General features: G+C 24.4%; 3 protein-coding genes across 3 annotated transcripts; 1 reads left to right on the top strand and 2 right to left on the bottom strand.

Moving 5' to 3' along the window:
* Positions 1-1,510: 1,510 nt before the first annotated feature.
* LOC122853351 (venom protease-like) lies at positions 1,511-7,002 on the top strand. The gene is made up of 5 exons (XM_044153780.1): positions 1,511-1,582; positions 5,076-5,259; positions 6,131-6,435; positions 6,554-6,705; positions 6,832-7,002. Exons 1-5 carry the CDS (start codon positions 1,513-1,515, stop codon positions 7,000-7,002), a joined length of 882 nt encoding a protein of 293 aa, XP_044009715.1. The 5' UTR covers positions 1,511-1,512.
* Positions 7,003-11,499: 4,497 nt separating this feature from the next.
* LOC122851121 (SCF E3 ubiquitin ligase complex F-box protein grrA-like) lies at positions 11,500-13,238 on the bottom strand. Its single transcript, XM_044150169.1, has 3 exons — positions 13,061-13,238; positions 12,540-12,979; positions 11,500-12,456 (listed from the first exon to the last, which is right to left on the bottom strand). Exons 1-3 carry the CDS (start codon positions 13,137-13,139, stop codon positions 11,500-11,502), a joined length of 1,476 nt encoding a protein of 491 aa, XP_044006104.1. The 5' UTR covers positions 13,140-13,238.
* Positions 13,239-14,217: 979 nt separating this feature from the next.
* LOC122853350 lies at positions 14,218-16,003 on the bottom strand. The gene is made up of 3 exons (XM_044153779.1): positions 15,861-16,003; positions 15,341-15,744; positions 14,218-15,261 (listed from the first exon to the last, which is right to left on the bottom strand). The coding sequence occupies exons 1-3, from the start codon at positions 15,982-15,984 to the stop codon at positions 14,296-14,298; spliced, it is 1,494 nt and encodes a 497-aa protein (XP_044009714.1). The 5' UTR covers positions 15,985-16,003; the 3' UTR covers positions 14,218-14,295.
* Between the last annotated feature and the right edge of the window lie 884 nt (positions 16,004-16,887).

Below are 16,887 nucleotides of genomic sequence, written 5' to 3'. Positions count from 1 at the left end.
TTAAATTTCAACGCAAGAGTAAGCATCACCCTTTTTTTTCCTCTTTTGCTCTTTTTTTTTTTTTCAATATTATGTGCATAATATATTGTGTCATTAATAAGCTCAAGAGCATCAACAACACATTGACATTTATGATGATTATATCAAGGTGTGTGTACTTTATTAATATTATCAACCAGCTAACAATGAAACTGTAAGTATAACAAATAAATAAAATTCAAGTACACTGTGTTCTAGATTTTATTTGACCTACTATGACACTAATTGCATATTTTATTTTTATATGACATAAATTGCATGTTATTGACATTGAATTTATGCCAAACAAGGTTGACATTTTATCAATTATTACAAAACATTTTTCCTTTTCTTTTTTATGATTATAATAAATTATATTTATACCTTTTTTTTTTAGTCTAATGAGAAGTATCTATTTTCGTTTTTTTGATTAAATATTATCACTTTTTTTTTTGGTAAATTTATTCTATTTGTGGAAATGTTATTTTGAGAATATGTGGTTGAATGTCAACCCGCATATTCTATGAAAAACCTCGGAATACGGAAGAGAAAAAAAAAAAAAAATTTAAATAATATTTTTTTGATTAACATTGTGCGTTTATAGCTAATTGTCTTCATTGAAATTTCATTGAAAATTGAATAAAAAATAATACGGGTCATATTGTTGCATTGACATTGTCATATCAACTGATAACACGAAAAAAAAAAATAATAATGTCAATCAATTTACTCCATTTTCAACAATAGAAATGATTTTTTTTTTTTTGCAATTTTTTTATTTTTAATAATGTAAAAATATATTTTTAGTAATCAAAAATACATAAAGTATAAAACAAACGACCTCGAAGATTATTTTATAAAATAAATTTTAATTAATTAACAGTTTAAAAAAAAATTTCTACGAATTTTTTAAAACAGAGATAAGAAAAGCAAATAGAAAAATGAATAGAAGATAAAAAAAAACGACCTTGAATATTTAAATTATAAAAAAAAAAGGGGCATTAACCTGAAGTTTGAATATTTGTCGTTTTTTTTTTTGATAAAATTAAGAAGCGGGTATTGTACGTAAAACACGTAGCCAATGTCAAATTGTCGTTAATTATAATACAAGCCACAAAGTTGTAAATTTTGTTGATTTTAGTATAGTTGTGTGCTTATCATGAGACAACAGTAAAATCAGTAATGACCGTCGAACAAAACCATACATACAAGTGGGAAACTTTAAGTGTTAACTTTGTGTCACCTATTCAATTTATTCCCACCTACAAATATTGTCTCTCCCATCATCATCACCCACTAAATTCACTTAATATCACACAAAATTTATTGTTAGAAAGGGAATATTGTCATTTTGTTATCATTCTTGTTGACATATATATTTATATAAATAACACGCTGACAATGGAGATGCTGTGACATTTTTAAACTGGCATTCGAACAATAAGAGCTAGATTTTTCTTTTTTTTTTTTTGGTCTTTTTGACAAGTGGAAATAATGGCATACGTCTCGTTTATTATTATTGGAATTTTTTTAAACATTCACTGGATTGATTGCTATACCAATCGTAAGTTACATTTATTATTTTTTTTTCAAATTTAATTAATTAAGAATTTTTTTTCGAATTAATTTTTAAGATATATATAAAAGTCATTTTTTTTCTATATAGAAATTATTGGGATAATTTTTTTTAAAGCTGTTTTATTGGTTTGTTATTATTATTAATTAATTTTAAAGATATTTGAAAGGAATTATAAAAAAAAAAATTATAGCACAGTTTCAATTTTTCTTTAGTATTTTTTTTTTTAGTTTAAATATTCAAGTGTAATTAAATTTCTTGATTATTATTTCGAAATTATTTGAGAATTTTTATTTAATTTAAAAATTAATGATCTTTATTAAATTCAATTTGTAATTAAGCTTTAATTTGTTATCGAAAAATTATTTTCTGTCACCCGATGAATTTTTTCAGTCAGCAAAATTTTTTTTTTTTATTTTAAATATGAAATTATTAATTAAATTATTAATCAATAATTATAATAAAATAATTTTTATTTACCTTTGAATATGAACATTGAAATGACCACATTGAAATTGAATTTTCAATTAATCTTCATAATTTTTCATCAACAATTTATTAAAATTATTAAAAATTTTTATTTTCAAAAGCAATTATAAAAATTTAATTGATCACATTTCATCTGCTTTGTTATACATCAATATTCTATAAAACTTTATTTTCAAAGTTAACATTTTGTAAAATTTAAAAATAAAAAAAAAATCCATATATTATTTAATCATCTGATGGTATTTACAGTATATCCATTCAATATTTCAATGAAAAAAAGCTTAATTGAATTTATATTGATATCAATTTATTTTCAATTGAAAAAAAAAATTCAATGTAAATGAAAAAGGCAAATTTTCAAGTTTTTTTTCCTTCATATTTTCAATTTAAAATTTTAAAAAAATAATAGTTTTAAATATAGGTATATACATTCAAAGTGACTTATCGATTTGCAAATAGTAAAAAGAAAATAAAAAAAAAAATAAAACGAAAATTTATTATCGAATCGCTAGAAATATTTGCATCATCTCATTCTCAATGGAGCATTGCTCATTTGATACTTGTCACTAATATTAACTGTCGATCATAATCATAAATTTCCAATTTCTTTTTGAAATAAAAATAAATATTTATATAAATACATCAAGTTTGAATAACCAAATTTCATGCTCTCAATCATATTAAACTTTCCTTCAACGAAAAATAGAAAAAAAAAAATATATATAAATAAAACATAAATTCTCTTTATCATAGATGAAAAAAAAAAAAGTTCTTTGTTTAAAATTCTTTTTTTAATTTATTTTTTTTATTGTTTATACTGGTCAAAAAATCAACCACATGACAAGTTCAAATATTGAGGTAGAACGCAAAATATAACCAACGCCATTTATCGAGTCTATATAACCATGAAAAATATAAATAAATAAAAATATATATATTTAAAAAAATAAAAAATTTACAATTCAAAACTAACCGAATGTTGGTAGCTATAATTTTATGTTACGAATGGCAGTTGAAGCGGAAAGCTTACAACCTCACTGAATTTATGTATTTTATTTTTTTCGAAATTTTTTTTTTTCGAAATATAGAACATCATCGAGTGTATATATGTTCGTGTCACACGGTGCGATAAATACAATCATTGTCATGCCAATCGTATGCCTGAATTGGTGTATCATAAAAATATAAAAAAAAAATTATTTAAAAAAAATTGGAAAAACTGTGGTGTTGGCTTTTGAACCGAGAAAAAGGATCACTTCCGTTTTCACATTTTTTTGGTGTATCAAATTATTTTTTTATTTTTGTTTGATCGAATTTCCTGCAATCACTATTTTTTTTTTTTTATTTATTTGTTTTTATGACAAATTAAAGTACAATTAACAACGAATAATTACATTATTTTTTTTACGAAAAATAAATATCAATTATTTAAAAATATACAATGAAAATTTTTTTAGTGGTTAATTTTTTTTTGTCGCTAATTGATAATTAACTTCTGCGAATTTTTTTTTATTTATTTAAATCAATTATTAATTTATCTAATTATTTTATAAATAATTAAATTTTATTTTAAAAACTTTTAATGAAATGAATTTTTATAAAATTTAATATGAAATATTTTTTATAATAATTTAATTATTTTTTTTTTAATTAATATGAATATTCTAGGATAATATTTTTATAATAATTAACAATATAAAATTTTATAAATGAAAAAATTAATTTTTATAATTGTAAACAATTTTATTTCATAAAATAAACCAACAATATTTTTTATAAATAAAAAAAGTCCAAAACTTGTAATAAAAATTTCGGTAGAAAAAAATTAATCTTACCAAAATAATTACAAAATAAATTTTATAATTATGAAGCTTATAATTAATCATTGACATAATTTATGACTACCCAATTTGCATTATAATAAATCTATTAAAAAACCAAGATAAAATTTGTATGAAGCAATATTTTACCAATTTTATATTTATCAAAAAAAAAAAAAAATCTATATTTTCCGATTCAAAATTCGAGTAAATTTATAAAACGTCATTGAATTGTGTATTATACTTGATTTCAAAAGAATATATATATATTTATTTTTAAAAAAAGCTTGGACTTGAATTCGATGAGGAAAAATTGTTGGTTTGAATTTTTCAATTGACGCTTGATGCTTGTGTATTATTATATCGTGATGATGTTCCGTCTGTATTTGACATATCTATTACGCGTTTTCGAATCGCGGTGACTTTGAATTCAATGGACCAATGGTTGCTATACACATATATATACACGTGAATATTACAAAGGATCCCAGAGAATGATGATGAGCCAGAGGGCAAAGAGAGATAGAAAAAAAAAAAAAAATAGTAAAGTGGGTTAAACGTGGTGCACAACAATTAATCAGTCAAGTTGGGCAAAACGTGGTACACTGAAGCCGTGCATTTGTGTGGTGACAGATCTATCCAATTTTATATATATTTATTTAATTTAACTGTATATTAAAATTCTCACCACGATCATAATAAATAAAAAATAATTATGTAATTTTTAAATCACGTAAATTTAATAATTCACCAGTGTTTATTAAATTATTTTTAAATTTTTAAAGAAGCTAATAAATTATTATAAAATGTTAAAAACTATAAATAACAATCATTTATGTTTTTTTTAATTCAAAATTTAATTGATTTCATTAGTTAAATGAAAATTTTATTTATAATAAAGTAATTAAATTGATTTTACTGAATAAAAATATTTTTTATTATTGAAAAATATATTTTACAAAAAAAAAATAGCATAGAAATTTAATTTTCGTAATTATTTTTCAATAATTATATAGCTTTTAATAGAGACATAATAATTTCACTCAATAATCTACAATTTTTTATGATGAAATTGAATTTTTTTAAACTTGAATTTATTTATCTACCAAATGATATTAAAAATCAATAAATAAATTTAAAAATTAAAATAAATTATTATTTATTTAATCTAGTTGCAAATGTACCATGTGGCCAAGGAAAATTAACAAGACGTATGCCAAAAATAGTCGGTGGACAAGATGCAATACCCAGTGAATTTCCGTGGCTCGTTAGTATCACGAGAAAAGGAGGACATTTTTGTGGTGGTACAATAATCAACAATAAATTTATTTTAACAGCAGCTCACTGTTTATGTTCGTAAGTATATAAAACAAGTTAAAATTAAAAATATATATTTAAATAAAAAAAAAAAAGTCAACTGTTAAAGGTGAATATAATTTATAGCATTGTGATTTTGTCCACAAGTACTCACCCTTTTCACATACATACTGGTCAAAAGTGAATGGAATGAGTAATTAAAACTCGACCAGACGCTATGGGTTAAATGTGAACAAGCTTGTACATATATACTCTAAAAGCATTTTATCTCTTCTCTCTCTTTCTCGTAAAGTTTTTCTTTTTCTAGACACTAGTAACGAGAAGAAGGGTTTGTGAATCCTAGACCCCCCTCAAAACCGTAACTCTAAAAAGCATGATTGCGTGTGGATTACAGACCACTCGGTAATTGCATCCCCATGTCTCTCCCTCTCTCTCCCTCTCTCTCTCTCTTTATTTCTATATATTTTATTTCTATATATAAACCCTCTTTCAGTCTAGACCCAAAGCAAAACGCTACGACTTCTAGAATGAACAATAGGACTAAGCTGTGGTGTCTCCTAAATTTAACTCCCTCATCCCTTTTTTTTTTTCCTCCCTCACTCACCCTCTCACCCTCTCTCTCTCTCTCTCTTGTCCATATAGTCTCTCTTTTACAAACTTGAACTGTAGATTCTTGTATAAACTGCACAATTCATTCTCCGTTAAACCCTCATATGTGTTTTTTTATTTTTTTTTTCTTTTTATTTCATCACATAACCTTTGTCACGATTTCGAAATTAATTACATATTTTTTTTTTCTATCTTGATGGAATTTTTTAACTACGTATGGTATCAATTTTCGAAAAAGATATATTGAATTAAGTTTTAATAATGATTATTGTTATTAATTGTATTTTTTTTTTCATTGCAGAGGATTAAATTCAATTCCAGTGAATCAGTTAAAAGTAACACTTGGTGAATATAATTTACGTGAAACAGAAATACCAGCTTCGATTATTAAAAATATTAAAAATGTTGTTGTTCATCCGAGTCATAAGTGTGGACAGTATATTGATGATATAGCTATTTTGGAATTGGGTGAGACTATTGTTTGGAGTAATAGTATTCAGCCAGCGTGTTTGCCAATAGGACAAGATGATGTTAATTATCAAATATTTAATGGAGAATCAGCTACTGCTGCTGGATGGGGATGGCTTGGTGAAAATCGTACAGAATGTAAGTAAAACATCGGAGAAAATCGGAGAATTATCGGAGAAAAATTTTCCCAAGGATCAATTAATTTATAAAGAAATAGAAAAAAAAAAATTTTGAACATTATTAATTAATTTTACAGACAAACGAACAGATAAATTACAAAAAGTTGATGTTAATATTATTGAAAATAAAGTTTGTCGAGATTGGTACGAAAGTCAAGGTAAAAAAACTCGAGTTGGACCACAACAAATGTGTGCTGGACATGAATCTGGTGGTAGAGATTCTTGTTGGGTAAGTTTGTAACAAAGAAAATTGAATGTACTTTGTTCAAATACAAATATATACACATGCACAAATATATATATATGCACCTTGACAAATGTAAATGTGTAATATAGTATTGTTTGATTGTTTTAGGCGGACAGTGGTGGTCCCTTGATGGTAGGAAGTAATCTTGGTGACAGTATAGTTGTTGTGGGAGTTGTTTCATCTGGTTTGGGATGTGCTAGACCAAAGTTGCCTGGTATCTATACGAGAATATCTGAGTATATACCTTGGATAACCCAACAAACAAATATCCAACATTAAACAATTTATAATTATTTATTTATTCTAGTTTTTTTTTTTAATTGAACCAAAGAATTTATAAATTAATTTAAATTATTATTATTTTAATTTAAAAATAAAATAATTCTAGTCAATTTAATTATTAAAAAATAATGTGTAAATAATAGTTTTAAAAATTATATAAATAAATAATTTTTTAAATTAAAAAACAAGACTAATTATTATGATATTTTTTTTAATTTATTTTTAATTTCAAACAGTAATTTTTTAATTGTATAAAATTGATGATTTAAAAAATTTTTAAATGTCAATTTTTAATTTTTAATTGTTGTATTAATTATTGATTAAATATGTTCAAGTGAAAATTACTTAACAAGTTAATTATACAGTTTTAATTTCTACTGTACAAATCAAGACCTTTGAATGATATAAGTGGTCCTAAATAATGATCCAGTCTTTCATAAGCTTCACATATTTTTTGATCTGTAATGACTTCCAATTGAATATTATTAATTCTTTTTTTAGTTGATTTTGCAGCACAAGCAAGTGTTTGTCGTGTTATACCAGTTCGACAAAGCATCAGGGTTTTAAGATTTGGTGAATTTTTAATAATTTTCATGATACCAACATCAGTTACATTGAAACACCAGTTACATTTCAGTACCCTCAATTGAGACATATTATTAAAAATTTCATCTCCAACATCATTAACGTCAACCAAGCAAATCTCTTGAGGAAGATAACGGTAAAATTAAATTGACATAAATAATTCAAATTGGATTATGAATAATATCAATATGTAATACGAAAAATAAAAAATTATTGAGCTGGTAAACGTTTTGATAAATTAATTAAGTTTGTGAATTTTTATCAGAAGAAATTAATTTTAAGAATCAAAATGTTGTAACCTTATTTTATATTGAATAACTTTATTCTATTGTTGTCATACGTGTTTGTTTGAATTAACAATTACTTTTAAAATTAAATTATTAACATCGATTTGGAAAAATTCAATTTTTTTTTTTGCGATATACACTGATTTATCATCTGATCTAAAAAAAAGAAACTCCAGTAGAGTGGCTATAAAATATTGACTGTTCTTCAAGACAATGTCATCGAAATTTTATTATTAGCAATTTTTACAACACATGTAAATACCGTGCATATCTGTAAGATGGCCTGAGTCATGTTTTAACTTTTGATAACCTCGGAGTATGTGGTTGTCTATAACGACTTTCAAAACAATGTTGTTTGTACGTTTTTTTGTTTCATCTGCAGCATATACAAGTGTCTTACTTGTTACACCAGTACGATAAAGCATCAAATAATCAAGATTTGATGCGTTTTTAATAATTCTCATGATACCACTATCAGTTACATTGCGACACCAAGTACACTTAAGTTTCTTGAGTTTGTACATGTTTTTGAATATATCATCTCCAGCATTATCGACATCAACCAGCTGAAGTACTTCAAGGTTTTCTAATTTAGCTAATTCATTAAGAGCCAAACTGGATACATTATTGCATGAATCGATATGCAGTTCTGTTATTTTTTTACAATTATTTGCAATTTCAATAATGACATCATCATTGACATTTTTAGTTTCACAAATATCTAAAACCTCTAGATTTTTCAAATTCGATATTTTTACAAGAGCATCTCCAGAAATTTTTACACTTTTGGGTATATAGAGATTTTTAAGTTTTGCACATCCATTGACAATGCTTGCAAAAACATCACTATCAACTTCCTCACACTGTTCCAAATTCAATTCTTCCAAATTTATTAAATTTGATATTTTTTTCAGAGCGTCAGAAAATTCAGTCGAGCAATACTTTATATCAAGCAACTTCAAATTTTTTGATTCATTTGAAAGATTGATTATACAGTCGTCAATGTTTTCCATTGCTCGAAGTGTCAATGATTCTAACTCGGGAAGATTCAATATAAACGATGTACCTTCTCCAATTTTACAGATGATTAATTCAAGTTTAGTTAAAGATTTAATTTTCGAAATTTCCATGACAGCATTGTTATCAATATCAAACTCTTGGAGGATTAAATGACGAAGTTTCGTAAGCCGCCCCAATGTCTGGAAAAAAAATTAAAATTAATTTTTACGAATATAATCTAATTACTATTTCAATGTATTTAAAATTTTCAAACTTACTGAAGGAAAAATATGAAGACATGCACTTGAGAACACTGTATTCTTATGCGTTAGAAGGAAAATTTCACTGATATCATCTCGAACACTGTTCAAAATCTTGGTTATATCAACTGGATTTTCTCTTTCTTCACCCGATTCAGAATCCGATCTTACCGTAAGACTTTTTAATCTCGTCATATCCGTAAATACATCGATGAAGTCATCCTCATTTATTTTGCTCAAGCAAAATTCAAATTGTTCCAAGTTCTGACAAAATTTTTTAACAGTTGCCATAATTGTTGAATCACAATTCTCATCAAGAATTAATTCATGTAAATTCATACCACATCGTGATAATGTTGATTCAACATCTGCTTGAGTCAGTGTATGATAACGGCTATCACTAAAATCAATTTCGTTACAATCTATAAATAAAGACAAAAAGCTCCGTCATTAAAAGATTAAAATAATACAGCAAAATTAATTTTATAAAACAAGATAAAAATTAATAATTACCGAGTAACGAATGGATAATTTCCATCTTGTTATTTTCTTCCTCATCAGGTGTTATTTTACAGTCGCTGACTGCTCTTTCATTAGTAGTTGAATTTTTTTGCATTTTCGATTTTCCAGATCCCATTGACGTTCAAAACAATATTACTCCTTAAAACAAAAAAATTATATAATTTAAAAAAATTAAATAATGTGCATGTATTAACTGATTGTTTTGACCCATCGTTATATATTAAATAATATTTCATAACATCTCGCAACACATTTTTACAATAAATTATTGCATCTTTCACTTGAAATTTTTTAAAATATATTTTTGTACCTTAATGATTATTTTATTCATTTTTTTATATCGTTATTATTTTTTAGTTGTAAAATTTACATATCCATGTATGGAAAAAAATTTACACGAAATTTTACTACGGTCCCACAGTATTCAAGAAACATCGGTCAACTAATACATTTTTACATATATACATATGTATAGATTATGTATCCACATTAATGATCGTCGATGACAAACACCTCAGGTGGATAGAACACGTCAGATACTGATAAAAAAATATCGTCTTGATAACTCATAAAAATTTCCGAAAATAAAAAAAGAACTTTCAACAAAAATAGAAAGAAACTATAACATATAGCTATACTATATTTGTACTTATAAAAAATAATACTTTTTTTTTGTATCAATGTTAAATATCATACGACAAATCGAATAATACAAAAATTCAACAACAATTATTGTAATTTTAAACTTGAAAATTTCAATTATAATTTTGAAAAAAAGAAAATATAAATATTTTATTTTTTTTTCGTTATAAGAATAATTATTTAAACTCTTTGTGTTTAATAAAAAATAATAAAATGAAAATACTAATTAATTTTCAATAGATAAAATCAACACGTATGAAAAAAATCGAGTCAACAACTCATTTCATAATATGTTGCAACTGATGATCTTGATTAATTCACAGAAATTTTTTTATCTGATATTTATTTACCTGAATTTATGAGTGGATAGCTGCGATGTAATTACAAATGATTTAATTCATTTTTAATTATAATATTTTAAAGAACACTCAATTTTTTTTATTAACAAGCGTGGCTCGAATAATAGTCGTCGATGATGATTGACTGATTAATGCTTTAAAAAATACTTTAAAAAAGTGTCGGAGAGAGAGAACGCCCCGACGTTGTTGTCCTTTTCTCACTATCATATACCATTTTTACCGACCGAAGAGAACATTACCAATGTTTCATTGAAATATAAAAAATAGATGACCCTAGTAATTGTTTTCGCCTCATCCATAAATTTTTCCTTTTTCAAAGAAAGTTTAAACTGAAAATAATTAAATATATCCATTATTTTAAACAAGTATTTATTATAAACTTTTTGTAAAACTTTACAACAAATTTACGAAATAAACTAAAAAAAAATTCACTTGATTTTATGAAATATATTTACCTGATAAATATTACAATATATATCGTATAATATCCAACATTAAACAATTTATAATTATTTATTTATTCCATTGTTTTTTTTTTAATTAAACCAAAAAATTTATAAATTAATTTAAATGATTATTATTTTAATTTAAAAATAAAATTATTCTAGTCCATTTAATTATTAATAATAATATGTAAATAATAGTTTTAGAAATTATATAAATAAATAATTTTTTAAATTAAAAAACAAGTCTAATTGTTATATTATTCTTTTATATTTATTTTTAATTTCAAACAGTAATTTTTCAACTTAATAAATTTAGTTATTTAAAAAATTTTCCTTTTAATCATTGTATTAATTAATGATAAAACATGTTCATGTAAAAATTATTTAACAAGTTTTAATTTCTACTGTACAAATCAAGACCCTTGAATGATATAAGTGGTCCTAAATAATGATCCAGTCTTTCATAAGCTTCACATATTTTTTGATCTGTAATGACTTCTAATTGAATATTATTAATTCTTTTTTTAGTTGATTTTGCAGCACAAGCAAGTGTTTGTCGTGTTATACCAGTTCGACAAAGCATCAGGGTTTTAAGATTTGGTGAATTTTTAATAATTTTCATGATACCAATGTCAGTTACATTGAAACACCAATTACATTTTAATACCCTCAATTGAGACATATTATTAAAAATTTCATCTCCAGCATTATTAATGTCAACCAAGCAAAGTGTTTCAAGATTATTTAATTTACCTAATTCATTGAGAGCTGAATGAGACACATTGCTGCATGATTCAATCAACAAATGTTTTAATTTTTCACAGCAATTTGCTATTTTAATAATAACACTGTCATTTATATTTTCAGTTTTACTAATATCTAAATATTCTAAATTTTTTATATTTGATATTTCAACAAGAGCACCACAAGATATATTACAACAATGTGATACATCAAGATACTTTAGTACTCGACACTTATCAACAATGCTGTTGATGAAAATATCATCAACACTCTGGACATTTTGTACATTCAATTGTTCCAAGTGAACAATATTTGATAGCTCTTTTAAAACACTTGCAGATACTTTACAATTTTTTATACTCAACTGTCTTAAATATTTTGATTCATTTGAAATATTAGCTAGACAATTATCAATACCTGTCATTGACTCAAAATTTAATATTTCTAAATTGCCAAGTTTCAATACAAACGTGTCATCTTCAAATTTACAAAAATAAAAATTAACTTCAATCAATGATTTTATTCTTGATATTTGCATTATGTCATTGTTGTTAATTTTATATTCTTTCAATGACAAATGACAAAGGTTATTAAATCTTTCCAATGACTAGAAAATAAAAATAATAATTTTTTTTAATTAGGATCATTGTTGTTAATGATTATTTTTATATTAAAAATTATAAAACTTACTTGGGGTAAATTATGGAGACACTTGTTGGCTCCGATTGTTTTTTTGTTTGTTAATAATAAAATTTCAATGATATTGTCTTGAAGACTAGACAATATTTTTGTCATATCAACTGGAATTTCTTTTTTTGAATCAGATGGTAAATCAATCTTTACAATGAGACATTTTAATTTTCTCATTTTTGTAAATGCATCAGTGAAATCATCCTCGTTTATATATCGAAAATTAAATTCAAGCTCTTCCAAATTTTGACAGTGTTTTTTGACAGTTGACATTATTGATGAGCCACAATTATCATTGAGAATTAATTTGTTTAAATAACCACCACAATTTGACAATATAAATGTCACATCTTTTTGGGATAAATTTAAAAAATCATTGAAATTTATTGTATGAATATTGTACCAAGGAAAATTGACTCTATTTCTCCACTCGTCTTCGTCTGTTGATGAGAATATTTATTAATAAAAAAGTAATTAAATAAATTATAAATAAATTTCAAAATAATAATTAATATATTTACCAATTAAGGGATGTTTTTTGCTGACTGATTTTATTGATTCATTATAAAATTTAATTGATTTTGAATTTGATGATCCCATTGTAAATATTCCTTTTTATTTTTTATTTAGAAAACTGTTTTTTAGTGATTTATTATTATTATAAATGCACATGTGGAGTTTGTATTTGTCACAGCACAATTTACACAATTATTCACTTGAAATTTTATTTAATGAATAGGCTTAAATAATATTTTAATTACCATGAATGATCAATGTAATATTGGAAAAAATTTAATTAACAAAGTGAGGTTTGTTTTTTGTTTATTTTCGGTTTTTTTTTTTTTATAAAAAAATGATTTTTTTTAACGTTGTTGTGGTGTACGTGGTTTTAACAATAATCGTCGATAAATTGTATTGATTTATTATACGACACATGTGTTTGTCACAATTAATTTACACAATACAGAAATTAAATAAATACACTTGAATAATATTTTAACCATGATCAATGTAAATTGAAAAATTTAATTAACAAAGTGATTTGTATTTTGTTTTTTTTATAAAAATAGATTTTTCAACGTATTTACGTAACAATAATCGTCGTAAATACATCCGTGATTAACATTGATTACATATTTACTGATAAGAAAATAAAAAAAAAAAAAAAAGAAACCACACGTCATCGAAATTCCAACGTGGAGCTCCAACTTACAGAAATGAGCGGAGAAAAAGATTGTGTTATCTGTTTTTTTTTTATTTTAACTTTTTTTTTTATAATTTTCAAAATATAAAAGAGAAAAAATTCGAATAACTTTTAAAAGTGAAGCAGATGTATTTGAAAAATATTGGAAATTTAAAATAAACAATAGATAATGCATTTTGATGAAAGATTTGATTTGCTATGAAGGAAGATAATGGTAAAATTAAATTGACATAAATAATTTAAATAAAATCATGAATAATATCAATATTCAAAAAAATAACAAAAAATTATTGAGTTGGTAAATGTTTTGATAAATTCATTGAGTCAGTGAATTTTTATTAAAAGAAATTAATTTTAAAAAATGTTGTAAGCTTATTTTATATTGAATAATTTTTATTTTTTATTATTGTTACATGTTTGTTTAAACTCAAAATTATTTTTAATGAATAACTTTTTGACATTGATTTCATCTGATTTAAAAAAAAAAACTTCGAGTGAAATGACTATAAAATATTGACTATCCTTCAAGACAATATTATCGAAATTTTATTATTAGCAATTTTCACAACACATGTCTAAACCATCCATATCTATAAGATGGCCTGAGTCATGTTTTAACTTTTGATAATCTTGGAGTACTTGTTTGTTTGTAATGATTCTCAGAACAATGTTGTTTGTACGTTTTTTTGTTTCATCTGCAGCATATACAAGTGTCTTACTTGTTATACCAGTCTCACAAAGCATCAAATATTCAAGATTTGATGCGTTTTTTATAATTCTCATGATACCAGCATCAGTTACATTGCGACACCAAGTACACTTAAGTTTCTTGAGTTTGTACATGTTTTTAAATATATCATCTCCAGCATTATAAACATTATCCAGCTGAAGTATTTCAAGATGTTCTAATTTGGCTAATTCATTAAGAGCCAAACTGGATACATTATTGCATGAATGGATATACAGTTCTGTTATTTTTTTACAATTATTTGCAATTTCAATAATGACATCATCATTAACATTTTTAGTTTCACAAATATTTAAATTTTCGAGATTTTTCAAATTCGATATTTTTACAAGAGCATCTCCAGAAATTTTTTGACAATTGGATATATCTAGATTTTTAAGTTTTGCACATCCATTGACAATGCTTGCAAAAACATCACTATCAACATCCTCACACCCTCTCAATTTCAATTCTTCCAAATTTATTAAATTTGAAATTTTTTTCAGAGCATCAGCAGATACAGACCAGTTGTTCTTTAAATTAAGACGCTTTAAATTTTTTGATTCATTTGGAAGATTGATTATACAGTCGTCAGTGTTTTTCATTGCTTCAAGTGTCAATGATTCCAACTCTGGAAGATTCAATATAAACGATGTACCTTCTCCAATTCTACAGATGAGAAGCTCGAGTTTAATCAACGATTTAATTTTCGAAATTTCCATAACAGCAGTGTTGTCAATATCAAACTCCTTGAGGATTAAATGACGAACGTTCGTAAACCGTCCCAGTGACTAAAAATGAAAATAAAAAATAATTTTTACAAATATTAACTAATTATTATCTCAATGTATTCAAAATTTTTAAACTTACTGAAGGAAAAAGATGAAGACATGCACCTGAGCACACTGTGCTCTTATGCGTTAAAAGGAAAATTTCACTAATATCATCTGGAACACTATTCAAAATCTTGGTTATATCAACTGGATTTTCTCTTTTTTCACCAAATAATGAATTCGATCTCACAGTAAGACTTTTTAATTTCGTCATATCCGTAAATACATCAATGAAATCATCCTCATTTATTTTGCTCAAGCTAAATTCAAATTGTTCCAAGTTCTGACAATATTTTTTAACAGTTGCCATAATTGTCGAATCACAATTCTCATCAAGAATTAATTTATGTAGATTCATACCACAGCGTGATAATGTCGATTCAACATCTGCTTGAGTCAGTGTTTCATAACGCCAATCACTAAAATCAATTTCATTACAATCTGTAAATAAAGACAAAAACAAAAAAAATTAAATGTTAATAAAAAGTTTCATCATCAAAGCATAAATTAATACAACAAAATTAATTTTCAAAATCAAGATAAAAATTGATAATTACCGAGTAACGAATGGATAATTTCCATCTTGGTTTTTTCTTTTTCTTCAGGTGTCATTTTATAATCCCTGACTCCTCTTTCATTAGTAGTTGAATTTTTTTGCATTTTTGATTTTCCAGATCCCATTGACGTTGAAAACAATATTACTCCTTAAAAAAAAAAATTAAATAATGTGCATGAATTAACTGATAGTTTTGATCTACCGTTATATATTGAATAATATTTCATAACATCTCGCAACACATTTTTACAATAAATTTTTGCATCATTTACTTGAAATTTTTTAAAATATATTTTTGTACCTTAATGATTATTTTATTTATTTTTTTATATCGTTATTATTTTCTAGTTGTTAAATTTACATATACATATGTATAGATTATGTATCCACATTAATGGTCGTCGATGACAAACACCTCAGGTGGATAGAACACGTCAGATACTGATAAAAAAATATCGTCTTAATGACTCATATAAATTTCCAAAAATAAACAAAAAACTTTCAACAAAAAATAGAAAGAAACTACAACATATAGCTATACTATATTTGTACTTATGAAAAATAATACTTTTTTTTTGTATCAATGTTAAATATCATACGACAAATCGAATAATACAAAAGTTCAACAACAATTATTGTAATTTTTAACTCGAGAATTTCAATCATAATATTGAGAAAAAGAAAATATAAATATTTTATTTTGTTTTCGTTATAAGAATAATTATTTAAACTCTTTGTGTTGATATGAAAAAATAATAAAATAAGAACACTAATTAACTTCAATAAAAAAAACCAACACGTATGAAAAAAATCGAGTCAACAACTCATTTCATAATATGTTGCAACTGATGATCTTGATTAATTCACAAAAATTTTTTTATCTGATATTTATTTACCTGAATTTATGAGTGGATAGCTGCGATGTAATCACAAATGATTAGATTTATTTTCAATTTTAATATTTTAAAGAACACTCAATTTTTATTATTAACAAGCGTGGCTCCAATAATAGTCGTCGATGATGATTG

This window comes from Aphidius gifuensis, linkage group LG3 (genome assembly GCF_014905175.1).
Source record: "Aphidius gifuensis isolate YNYX2018 linkage group LG3, ASM1490517v1, whole genome shotgun sequence".
Taxonomy (NCBI): Eukaryota; Metazoa; Arthropoda; class Insecta; order Hymenoptera; family Braconidae; genus Aphidius; species Aphidius gifuensis.
This window is presented reverse-complemented; position numbering and strand designations above follow the sequence as displayed.

Bases quoted from the DNA above. Each gene is read 5' to 3' on its own strand.
- LOC122853351 (XM_044153780.1), top strand. From the start codon at position 1,513: ATGGCATACGTCTCGTTTATTATTATTGGAATTTTTTTAAACATTCAC. The intron at 1,583-5,075 runs GTAAGTTACATT...TATTTAATCTAG, and splicing joins GATTGATTGCTATACCAATC to TTGCAAATGTACCATGTGGC. The intron at 6,436-6,553 runs GTAAGTAAAACA...TTAATTTTACAG, and splicing joins TGGTGAAAATCGTACAGAAT to ACAAACGAACAGATAAATTA.
- LOC122851121 (XM_044150169.1), bottom strand. From the start codon at position 13,139: ATGGGATCATCAAATTCAAAATCAATTAAATTTTATAATGAATCAATA. The intron at 12,980-13,060 runs GTAAATATATTA...TCTCATCAACAG, and splicing joins CAAAAAACATCCCTTAATTG to ACGAAGACGAGTGGAGAAAT. The intron at 12,457-12,539 runs GTAAGTTTTATA...TTTATTTTCTAG, and splicing joins GTCTCCATAATTTACCCCAA to TCATTGGAAAGATTTAATAA.
- LOC122853350 (XM_044153779.1), bottom strand. From the start codon at position 15,984: ATGGGATCTGGAAAATCAAAAATGCAAAAAAATTCAACTACTAATGAA. The intron at 15,745-15,860 runs GTAATTATCAAT...CTTTATTTACAG, and splicing joins AATTATCCATTCGTTACTCG to ATTGTAATGAAATTGATTTT. The intron at 15,262-15,340 runs GTAAGTTTAAAA...TTTCATTTTTAG, and splicing joins GTCTTCATCTTTTTCCTTCA to TCACTGGGACGGTTTACGAA.